This window comes from Quercus suber, unplaced genomic scaffold (genome assembly GCF_002906115.3).
Source record: "Quercus suber isolate HL8 unplaced genomic scaffold, Cork oak 2.0 scaffold_1263, whole genome shotgun sequence".
Classification (NCBI taxonomy): Eukaryota; Viridiplantae; Streptophyta; class Magnoliopsida; order Fagales; family Fagaceae; genus Quercus; species Quercus suber.
Genome location: NW_027070655.1, coordinates 1 through 12,523, shown reverse-complemented (window position 1 = coordinate 12,523; position 12,523 = coordinate 1). Strand labels below are relative to the sequence as shown.

At 38.7% G+C, this 12,523-nt stretch overlaps 1 protein-coding gene and 1 long non-coding RNA gene across 2 annotated transcripts; one reads left to right on the top strand and one right to left on the bottom strand.

Moving 5' to 3' along the window:
* Positions 1-504: 504 nt before the first annotated feature.
* LOC111988056 (uncharacterized) lies at positions 505-1,217 on the top strand. The gene is made up of 2 exons (XR_002880382.2): positions 505-611; positions 908-1,217. It is a non-coding gene; the product is annotated as an uncharacterized LOC111988056 (long non-coding RNA).
* Positions 1,218-6,275: 5,058 nt separating this feature from the next.
* Positions 6,276-8,761, bottom strand: LOC136065880 (uncharacterized). Its single transcript, XM_065769671.1, has 3 exons — positions 8,166-8,761; positions 7,349-7,460; positions 6,276-7,292 (listed from the first exon to the last, which is right to left on the bottom strand). Exons 1-3 carry the CDS (start codon positions 8,759-8,761, stop codon positions 6,276-6,278), a joined length of 1,725 nt encoding a protein of 574 aa, XP_065625743.1.
* Positions 8,762-12,523: the final 3,762 nt, after the last annotated feature.

The following is a 12,523-nucleotide window of genomic DNA, read 5'->3' as shown; positions in this document are numbered from 1 at the left end:
AACTGAAACTCCAAATACACCCAAAACTTCTCTCTCACCACAACTAGCCCACCTATGAGTTCTTAATTCCCTAAATCTGTGTACAATTGACCAAAGTTATGTGTATGCTGGAATTTAGGCGTGGATAAAGTATTTAGTGTGATACAAGGCCGATTAGTGCTTGTCCTACACGGCAATGGAATAGAGTACAAATACTACTCGAAGCTAAGTCTTGTGCACGAAACCATGCCCACCAACTTCATCAAAGTCAAGAAACTAGCGTTGAAGAAATAAAACCAATAGTATCTGTTTGCTTCTGAGGGAATGATATTGCCCACTTCACAGTTACAATGCTTTTACACTAGTCTAAGATGATTCATGATTGTAGATAATGTTGACTTTGAATAAAGGTTACCTAAGCCATCTGATTAGCTTGTATGATATCCACTTGAGACAATTTCAAATACGAGTTGCATATACCAATTTCTTCTCTCTCTCTCTCTCTCTCTCTCTCTCTCTATATATATATATTCTTTTAAGAATTCCTATAAATATGCGATGTTAACCCCTCAAAAATGTTATGGAAAACATGGAGGGACACAAAATTGGAATAATGGTTCTTCTTTTTTGCGGTATAATCCAATTTGTCATTTGTGATAATCTCAAACTCATAATTATTGGTTTGGCTTCTAATGAGTTCAATTATGTCCATCTTTTCTCTGTATAATTTTATTATTTAGTTGTTTCTATAAATGATTTTAGGATTGTCACTACTATTACAATACCACATATCTGCATGATCAAATTGTTCGCATCTATCTTTGCAACTGCATGCGTTAGGTGCAGCCTGCTTACCTCCATAACAGAAAACAATTTCCTAGTAGTATTTTAAAAAAGAATTTTCTTGTTAATATTGTCAACTATCTAGGTACAATTCTATTGGGAGTTAATCCGACAAATGCTGCGAAACCTTGCCCAGATATTTGCTTGGACTATGCGTATATGACTTGCCCATCATCAGGGAATCAGAAGCTTGATCCGGCCTGCAACTGCTGTTTTGCTCCAGGCTGCACCCTCTACCTCCCTGACGGAACTTCTACTTACTGTAATTGATGGAACAGACTATTCACGCGCTCTTTACAATCTCCAATATGCTTGCAAATAATGAGATTGGATGTGTGACAAAAATAAATAATAAAAATAAAACAAGTGAGACTTATTGTCTCTATGGTCTAATATATATTTGCGCATTTATCCTCTTCTTTTTCTTTTTCTTTTTCTTTTTGGGTTTTCAAAGAGCATGTACTATTATTGCTAAATAAACAAAGAAGCCAGAAAACAGACCCAGCAGTTGACACAAGAACAAAAAAACAACACAATAGAGATTCCATTTAGCTTTATTGCAAATTCGAGCTAGTAGAGGTTTTAACTGTCATAGGAAGATTTCTATCAAACAACACCCTCGAAATTGGATTTACAAGCGCAGTTTTGGCAATATGATTTAATACCAACCACCAGAACTCGGATACTTAAATTAGATATTTGCTTGAAGATTTGTTTTGACGTACCTTATTTCTTAATTTTTTTCTTTTTAATATTATTTCAACTAGGTGAGTTTTAAAGCTCAACTAGTAAAATATCTCATAATTGAATAAGAGATTTTAGATTCAATCTCTTCTGATATTAAAAATCAATTGATGTTTTAACTTAGTGATAAAAAGTAACAATTATAGAGAGAAATGATAAAAACTGTTATACACAGTTATACATTTATTTTTTGAACTGAATGGCTGGTAACAAACTTGTAACTAGGTGTAATTCATGCATGTTAATTTAATTTGTTTGAATTGTTGCTTTCTTTGAAGGATCCGTGAGCATATCCATATATTATGAAACAACCGGTTAACTAATTGGTTGCCCGCGGCTCATCTGGAGTTTGATGTGTTCAAATTCCAATGAACGGAATCTCATGTTCAGGGGTTTTTTTTTTTTTTAATGGGAAAAATGAAAACTTTATTTAAATGAAGAGAAATACATAGCATCCTGAATCACCAGGGATTCAATAATAGATGGATTTTTCTCTATCCAACTTACAAAATAATCAATTCCTTTAGCATGTTTTGCCAAAATATGAGCTGGTTTGTTTCCTAGGTGCTGCACATGTAGAACCTAAAACAATCTGGACTCCTGCAATAGAGACCGGGAGAGGCCGAACCCAACAGAGCATGAGAGATGATGCATGAATCACCTTCAAAGATAGCATCTCGAATCCCCATGTCCCAAGCAAAAAGTACGGCTTCATCCATTGCTTTTGCTGCAGCTTCAATAGGGCCAAGGGGCAGTGGCAGGCGCTTCACGGATCACAACACCAATTCCTACAAAGTTTGTTGCAGAGAAAATGGCAGCATCAGTGTTCACCTTATACCATGGTGAGGCTGGAGGGACCCAACGTTTGCACTAGCAGCATCAGTGTTCAGGGGATGCTTTTGTACTTTTCCATAGTTTTTATTTTTGCTTTGATAGTTTTCCTTTTATACTTCTTGCTCGTGGAATTATTAGTAGGAACCATGCAACCTTTGTCATGAGAAAATATTAGTTTTTCAAAGACAACACCAAATTTTGGTGCAACCAAACGCTGCTGCTTACTAGCAAGGCTGCAAACAGATGGTTTGGTCATGCATAATTAAGTAGGCTCAATGCCAGCTGGTATATATGCAAGCTTGCAAGGGATGGATAGTACACATCTTGATGGCTGCGTATGCATTCTTTACCCTTGGAACAATGCCAAGGGCATATTAAAGACAAAACTTGAATCAATTTGATCAAATCAACCTGTTTTTCTACCTAAGCCTCGAATAATCATCACTGTAGCCTAACTAGACCCAAACCATATCATTCAACTCAAAAAATAATAAAAATTAAAGCACCCTCAACCAAGCAGATCAAGAAAATTAAAGGAAGAGGAAAAGGAGAGCAAAAGGTATACTGATCCTGCTTGTGCAATCCTAGAGATGTAGTTCTCAAGACAAAAAGAAATATATATGCATAGGAATTGGCCTCTCCTGCCCAAAAATCCATTCGGTCCTAACCCAATCCTCCACAAGTCACAAAAATCCATTTTCCTAAACAAAGTTGGAAGATGAGCAAACGCTAGAAGCCTAGAAATGAAATAAGGAATATTCACTTTCCAAATAGTTTTTTTTTTTGTAAGAAGGGAAACTTGCATTACAACTAAACAGGATCAGTACATAGTCTGCTTGAATACAGACCCTGGCTATCAGCCTCAAAATTTTTCATGATGTCCACAGGCGGACAGGAATACAAGGTGAAATCTGAAACTAGTAAGCAGCCTAATCTAGCAAGTTGATCAGCGCACATGTTTGCCTCGTGGAAGACATGCTTGATCCGATAATGGGGAAAGCGGTTAACCAATTGTCTACAGTCATCAAACAGACCTGAAACAACAGTATTTGAATAGCTTGGATTAGTGAAAGCATCAACTAGAGCTTTTGCATCAACTTCTATAACAAGAGCAGTCACATTCATCTCTTGGCACAGCAAAAGGCCATCTCGAAGAGCCCATACCTCCACAAGGAAGCTATTAGCCTTCCCAATTTTTCTCGCAGATCCTGCAACCCATGTACCCGTTTCATCCCTTATCAGGCCTCCTCCACCAGCTAAGCCCAACAACGAATTTGAGGCCCCATCAGTATTAAGTTTCATCTAGCCTACCTCCGGCTTTTCCCACCTGATTTTCCTAATACTTTTACCACTGATACTCCTAGCTTGATCAGCACACAGGAAGAATTCTGAGGCTTGTGCTACAATGTCTCTTGCCAGATTCGGGTTGCTGCTTCTGCGCTTAAACACATGGTTGTTCCGTTGTCTCCAAATCCCCCAGATAGCAAAAAGAAAAACAACATTCCATGGTAGGCTAGTGGGATAGTGGTTCTGCATACCTTTGCCGTTGTTGTTGAGCCAATCTCTTAAGTTTTGAGTAAAGAAATCACTGCTGGAAGCTCGGACTCCCAACTGATGCCAGACAGCTTTAACCATATTGCAATTCCGTAGGGCATGAGTAATTGTTTCCACCTCTGATTGGCATAAAGGGCAGGTGGTATCTAACACCATTCCCCTTCCAGCTAGACAATTTTTAACACCAATGCTTTCATGCATGCATTTCCAAATAAAAGCTTGGATTCTTGGGAGAGTATGGGCTTTCCAAATCCAGCTTCCGGAGAAAGGGGGGGCTTCCAAGGAGTTTGTGGTGAGCAAATAAGCACTTCTCATCTCAAAACCACCTTTCGGAGAGAATTTCCAAACCAGTTTATCACCTCCCCTCGCAATGATAGGAGTAGGAGTGCCTTGAATTTCTGCTTTAATATTCTGGGGCAGCTCAAAAGGAATCATGGACCAATCCCAACAACCATATGGAGTGATGACATCTCTTACCTTGAGGTCAAGACCATATTGAGGCAGCGGACCATGAATGAGATTCCTAATAGGACCAAGATTTATCCAAGCATCTGTCCAGAAATTTAAACCACTATCCCAACCCGGATTCCACTTGATCCCCTTGATAAAGGTATCCTCACCTCTTTTAATACCTTTCCAAGTAGGGGATGCTGGCAGCCTTGCTTCTTGGCTAGAATTAATTCTCCGTTGAGTGCAATACTTCTTCTTAAGAACTCTCACCCAAAAAGCGTCAGGTTCCGTGTTGAACCTCCAATTAAGTTTGGCTAACAAGGCTATGTTTTTTCCTTTAGCAGTTTGGAGTCCCAACCCTCCAAGATCTTTTGGCTTAGTAACCTTCCCCCAATTAACCCAGTGTATTTTCCTTTCAATTTCAGTAGACCCCCATAAGAAATTTTTGTTAATTCTATCAATACCCTCAAGTATTTTGTTCGGGAGGTAGACATTTTGCATGGTGTAGGCTGGTATGGTGGAGGAAGACGCTTGGATCAAAACTGTTCGGCCAGCCATTGAGAAAAGATTACCTTTCCACCCAGCAAGCTTTTGTTTCACTCTATCAAGGACATAATCAAAGTCATACCTGTGACTCCTAGTGTGCTTCAAAGGAAATCCTAGATATTTTCCAAGATTAGGAGTGGTTTCAAACCCGAGGGTGTCTGCTAGAATAACCCTTTGGTCAGGATCTACATTCGGAGAAAAATAAATCCGGGACTTAGCTTCACTAACAACCTGTCCAGATCTGGTACAAAACTCCTGGAGGACCCCTTTGATTGTATTACAGTTCTCAAGATTGGCATAAGCAAAAAGGACCAAATCATCGGCAAAGAAAAGGTGAGAGAAAGCAAGTCCGCTTATTGAAGTTTTTACCTTCTCCCATAGCTTCTCACTGCATTTTTCTTCGATAAGTTGCCTAAGAAATTTTGTGCATAGAATGAAGAGATACGGTGAGAGTGAGTCTCCTTATCTGATGCCCCTAGAAGGCCGACACCATTGAAGAGTAAGGAGGTAGAAACTGAAGAGATGCAACTCATGATAAGCTCAATAAGATTTTTCAGAAAATTAAACCGCATAAGCATCTCTCTGATAAAATCCCATTCAAGTTTGTCATAGGCCTTTTCTAGGTCTATTTTTATTGCCATATATCCATTCCTCCCTTTAGCTTTCCCCATAGTATGAATAAGCTCTTGTACTAAAATGGTGTTGTCCACACCCCTTCTTCCCGGGACAAAAGCCGCCTGAAACGAAGAGATCAAACTTTCCAAGTGCGGTCTTATTCTAGCAACAATGACTTTTGTAATAATCTTGTAAACCGAGTTGCATAAACTTATTGGTCTATAATTACCAATAGTCTCAGGGCCTTGGATTTTCGGGATAAGAACTATAAGGGTACGGTTTAGATATTCAGGGACCTTCCTTTCCCTAAAGACCTTCATCACTTCCTCCTTAACCGAGTCCCCTACTACGAGCCAAAATCTTTGAAAGAATCCGGCATGCAACACGTCCGAACCTGGGGCTTTGTAGGCTTTCATAGACCATAGGGCCTCTTTTATCTCAGTAGGAGACACCATTTCGGCAAGGCTGCATTTATCCTCGTCAGCAAGCTGAATTTGCCAATTTAAAATTTCTTGGTGCACCAATCTGCTTTGGAATGAGAAGTTGTGTATAAGGAAATAAACCTAGCTCTGAAATACTCCATAACTTCCCTCTCCTCTGTGATCCAATCCCCTGCACTCTTTTTGACCGAAGCAATGTGATCCCTCTTTCTTCTGGCTAGAGCAGATATATGGTAAAAGGAGGTGTTGCGGTCTCCTTAAATCATCCAATTAATTATGGATTTCAAAGCCCATAAATCTCATTCCTGATCCAAAAGAGTCCCTAATTCTAAATGGAGAGATTTCTCTAGCTCGATCAGAGGTGCACGCAGCCTTATTTGCTAAAGCTCGTTGGACCCCATAAATTCTTGCAAGGACTCTTTTCTTCTTAGCATGAATATTCCTAAAGCTATTTTTATTCCATAAGGCAGCATCTTTGGTGAAAGTATCAATGGAATCAACCAGATTTCTATTGTGGCTCCAAGCTTTAGAAACAACCTTAGGAAAAGACAGATCAGATAACCAAAAACTCTGGAAGCGAAAAGGTCGACTGAGATGGACAGTTTGGGTTGGAAAGGCTTTCATGAGGATAGGACAATGATTAGAATGACATCTAGGCAAATGGGTAACTTTTGCATCCGGATATAGGACACACCAACTGGGATTCATGAAGAACCGATCAATCCTTTCAAGGATGAGGTCATTTATGTCTCTTTTGGTTGTCCAGGTATATCTCAGACTCGAAAACCACAAATCAATCATGTTACACATGTCTAAACACTCCTTAAATAAAAGGAAGCAATTGAGACTCACGCCTCTCCCCCCAAATTTATTCCCTTCTATCAGTGGCTCATTAAAGTCCCCTGCTATGAGCCAGGGCTTATTATGTAGTTTAGCCACTTTAGCCAAATTATTCCATAAGACCTGCCTCTCCTTACTCCTAGGACTAGCATAAATAGCTGAAAATAGCCAAGCAGAGTCAGCAGAGCGTGCCTTAACCTCCACGTGAATTTCCTGCTCCGTGTTGGCAAGATTAAGTACTTCCACTTTATCAGAATTCCATAATAACCAGAGTCCACCCGCGTAGCCAATAGTGTCTGTATGTATGGCCCCATCAAAGGGGAGTCTGTTAGTGATCTCCCTGGCTCTTTCACCACCTAATTTAGTTTCCATGACCACAAAAATGGCCGGATCATGATTGCGAGTGAGTTCGCGGACAGGGTTCTGAAAATTGGGCTTTAAAGCGCCCTGCTATTCCAAATAATTATATTCATAATAAATTGATGATTCAGAATGGGGCAGACATCAGCAGGAGGGAGAAGCTCCGCTTCCATCCTCAGCTTCCATCCTATCCTCTCCACCATCTCCTTCAACTGGTCGAACCCAAGACTGAGATTCAGTCCCATCCTTACTGAGCTACAGAGTGTAGATTAAGCATCACAGTTAGCTTGAACACTTGGATCAACTTGATGAAGAGGCGAATCCAAATGGCTGGGTCCGTATCACACAGAATCGAGTTTGTGATGAGCAGTGGAATCACTCACCAACTTTGCGCTCTTTTCTCCTTCCATACCAGTCCATCCGTTGGCAACCTCCACTTTGTGATCTTCGGCACCTCTATCACCTCCCCCTTCAGGTTAGTGGCCCACCTCGGCTTCAAAGTTGGCTGTGAACTTGAAAGGTGCTCTGGAGAGTAATTCAGGTCCATGATTGAGAATGGAAGCAAGTTGGAGAGAAGATGAACCTGGATGAGAGTCAACGACGCTCTTTGTACTGGGTGAGCCTAATCTTCCCCGTGCAAGGACTTTCTTACCCTTGACAAAATCTCTTAATTTCAAACTCTAGGCTTGGGAAACACCAAACGAGGATTTCATAGCATCTGACTTAATTTGAGGCCCATTCGGAGTCTGTTGGCCCATCATGGAAGGAACTATGTTCTCTTTTGGCCCAACCGAGTTTATAGGTGACCTAGAATTTTGTTTGGTCACGTGACTTGGACCCTCAAAGGAATGGAAGCGTGTCGACCTCTAGCTAGCACCTGGGATCACCTCGGGGTTAGTACCTTTGTTTGTCGTCTTGTAACCATTTCTTTTCCTAGACACTACCATCCAAGGTCCATACAGCCCCTCCTCTTCTGTGCCACTATCTTTTGTCACTTTGCTAGAGGTGTCAGTACAAACAGAGTCATGCACACTACGTGAGTTCTTCTCCAGCCCTTCCTCTATCGAGTCTGCCGGCACTAAAACTTCCTCACCTTTCCTAACAATGAATGGACAAGCATCTTTCTGATGCCCGACACGTCCACAAGAGAAGCATAAACTATGGATACCCTCATACATGACTAGTTGTTCGAAGCGTCCCATGGCAATGGTGTTGGTCAGTGGCTTGCTTGTATCAACTTGAACACACAACCTCACATACTTACCCCGGGCCTCCATGGCTGTATGCGTGTCAATCCTCAACACCTTTCCAACCGCCTCACCAATCTGCCTAAGCACATCCCTTTCATACAATTCAATGGGCAACTCATTCAACCTCACCCAGACCGCAACCGAATCGACGTTTGTCGTGGAGGGTTTGAAAAATGGCTCCCAAGGTCTCAAAGAAAGGAAATGGTCACCTATGAACCAAAGACCCCTATGTAATACAAAATCCAAGTCTTCCTTAGCATAGAAGTGGATCAAAAAGAACCCATACCCAAGGTCAACACAATTCATTTACTTGAAGGTTTCCACAGCTAGTTGAGTTTTGTTTGGATGTAGTTGAATCCTATTGTTCTGCCCACAAGCTTGACGATAATGGCTTTGGACGATGGCCCCCTAATCCAGATTTTTGTTTCTCGAGTTAGCTTGATTGGGACTCTCCCAACTCGAGCTTCCCCTTCAGTTACGTCATTATCTGATTCAAAATCGGCTTCCATGGAGTTCGAAAAATCGAAGGCTTGAGCAAACACCCTTGGTATCTCACCCACAAGTTTGTCCTTAAAGGAGGCTTTTGATGCATTCCAAGAACTCAGATTGCCTTGTGACGAAGTGTCCTCACTTGAACCATCGCTGAAGTTAGCATGGTGACTGTCTTTAACTTTTTTGTTACTGCGTGATAATTATGCTTCTTCTTCTCTAGAGAGAACCCATGCCTTCATTTTTCTCTGCTACTTTGTCTCTTTCCACACCAGAGTAGTCCCCTCATGGCTTTTCTAGTCTCTAGTCTTACCTATGTGCCTGCCTGCCTTTGTCTTAATCTCTCATCTTGATTCTTTCTATCCCCTCATATTTTTTCCAAATAGTTCAAGTAACAGAAATGAGACATTAGACAAATTGCAATTTTCACGAATTATAGAACCCTTAGAGATAACGATGAATTGGAATCTCTGAAGGTCCGTTTCAAATTGATCAAAAGTTAAAGGGTAGTTTAGTTTTTCCCACTAGATTATAACTTCAGGGAATTCACACCGAAATTTATTCAGCATTCATACTACTACTAGAGTGGACTTATTGCTTGGCTCAAACCCCATTAACTTATGCATTAAAAGCTTAGTGCACATCTAAAAATGAACTATAGTGCAGATAGTGACTTAGCAAATACAATTGGCCTTCCACATATAAAAAGATAATTAGCAAAACCCAAATGTACTTAATAAAAATAGAAATCCCTATGATTTGTTGACCATGTACCATCTGCTAGAACCGCTTATACAATCTATTTTTATAGATATTGACATGATTTGATACCGTTCGGCTTTCGCATTTGCTCTATGACAATTGGTTTTTTTCTTTTTTTTTTGGTGAGAAGGGAAACATATTATAAATTAACCACCAATATCCCGCAAATTAGCACAAAAAAGGGGTATAACATGAGGGGGAGGGGAAACAAAATGCAAAGAAACATCAACATGAGAAAAGCCCATTCTTGCTAAAGCATCAGCGCAATAGTTGGCTTCTCTGAAACAATGAGACACCTTAACCTAAGTAGCTGCAATAGCAGATCTCTACAATCATCAACAAGGCTAGAAAGATCCTCGTTAGAGTTGCTATTGCTAGAAACTAAGGATATTGTTGCAAATGCATCAAGCTCAACTCCTACAAATTGAGCCCGCAGATGACAGTTGTTTTATACCATTATGTTAAGACTAATTAATTTCTTTTTAGTATGGGTGGGACCAAAACCCATATTCCTTATTTAACAATAAAAAACTTTACTAGTTTTTATTATTATCTTTTTTTGGCTAAAAAACCGAGAATATTATTCAAACTAAACAAAAGCAACATCCTTCCTACAGCCATCCAAGACTACAGTAGGAAGAAGACGCTAATTACAACAAACTAAAGACTTATGAATAGCTATAAAATTAGCTCGACAATGGACTACAAAGTTAAGCTCTCTCCTTACCCAGTTAAAATTACAAATAACAAAAAAATTCTATAGTCTACAACATCACAAATTACTAATTAAATAGGCCAAGTAGCGATAGAACGACCTTCTTTAATAGCATCAAAACAACTTTTAGCATCACCCTTCACTTCAATTCACTCAATGTTTTTTACCTTGGCAATTTGGCACCTTTTTGCTGTCTTTGCAATATCTTGCTTGATTTAAATCTAATTTGGGCCCATGAGTAGTCAATTTTAATGGAAATTCAACTTCCTACAGTATGAGCTTAAATTTGTCAAGATCAAACATTCAAATTTTTGGTCAAACTCGAGTTGACTATGGTCAAATTGTGGAAACTATTTGAAAATATGAATCCTAACATAAAATGATGAAATTTGATGATTTAGTAAAACCTTGACCTCATTTGACTACTAGTCAACTTAGTCAAAGTTTGACCAACCAGATTATTTCACTATTTTAGTTAGTTTGTCTTAGAAATGTAAAATTGGACATTCTGACTTTCAATTAGGGCAAATCAAATTATTTTTGGCTTCCCTATGATCCTATTGTAAAGAATATGGATTTTGACTTTTTTAAAGTAAAATTGAGATTTTTGCACATAAAATAAAGGCAAAAAAATACAATCCCCACCAAAATCAAACTCCAATCAAACCTCTCACGTGAACACACAGAAGTAGAGCACAACATTCAACTCATCATGCCATTGTCAAATGCATTCAAATGCTTGAATGTCTTTGTCTTGTTTGAATTTGGGGTTTTGCATATTTTTGAAGAGGCATCCTAGGTTAGTGGAATTAGGTTTGAATCAACTTCTTCATCAATTGCATGTTTTAAAGAATTTAGTCAAATTCTAAGCTTAAACTCACTTCTGGTTTGGCCTGAATTCACTTTGCCTACCCATAGTTTAAAAATGTTACTTTACCTAGCTGAGGTAAGCTTCATTTGTCTTCTGTAACCCACCTCAGTTAAAAATTGGGTAAATATGTATTTTTGCTACTCTTTTATGTCTCTCTCCAAAAAAAAAAAAAAAAGGATCAAAAAGTGGTATATTCCTCTTTCTCAATTCACACAAATTTTGAACATGAACAAATACCAAAAAAATCAAACCCAAATCAACTTCCACAAAAATATACTTAACGTTCATAATTCTCAAAACCCATGAAACCCTTTGTTTCTCACAACTTTGAGAAGGAAGAAATCTCAATCACTACTACCAAGAAACCCATGAGTTTGCTTTTCAGATAACCCAAGAAGGAGAAGATGAAGAGAAGAGCCAAATTACAATAGAATTATCACATACTCAAAGGCCAAGTCAAAAACTTTCACAACTGATAATGAGATTAGTTCCTCTACCCTTTTTGAAATAGAAGGAAAAGAACTTATCGTTTTTAACTTTATGGGTATTTTGGAGACCGATCAACTTCAAGTTAACTAGATAGAATGGTTTGCAACCAAAAGTCAACATTTTTTTTTTCCTAATCTTGTTTCTCTTGTGTTTTTATTTTTATTTTTGTCTTGGGGGAGAGAAACATAGTAAAAATACATATATACCCATATTTTTAACAAAGATAGGTTACTGGAGACAAACAAAATTGTGAATTTACTACAATTATCCCATAATTTTAGGGCAAAACTTAAGTACAGTATTTAAGTTTTGTCCTAAGAAGAAATAGCACATAAATACTATACCTAAGTTTTATCTATAATTTTAATACTCCCATTTATGGGGTTTTGAATTTTCTTCTGCCTTTCTTAGTTTAAGTAGAAGTTTGCAGATCACATGGATCCGGTTCTTTTTTGCAATCTCTCCAGAGGATTGGTCATGTAAAAAAAAAAAAATTGGAGACAAAGACACTGTCAAGGATTTTAATTGGCTTGTTCATGAATTGAAGGCGTTTTTGTTCTTGAAAAATCTAAGCTTTTGTATAGCCAAACAAATTCATTTCTGAGTTTATCAAATTCTCAACATGATTTTTTTCTAACCTATAAAAGAAAGAAATGGGTTTTTTTTTTTTTTTTTTTGGGTAGTGTTTATATTGAGATTTTCTCTATATTTTTGTCGTGTTGGATGGCCAAAAAGTGAATAA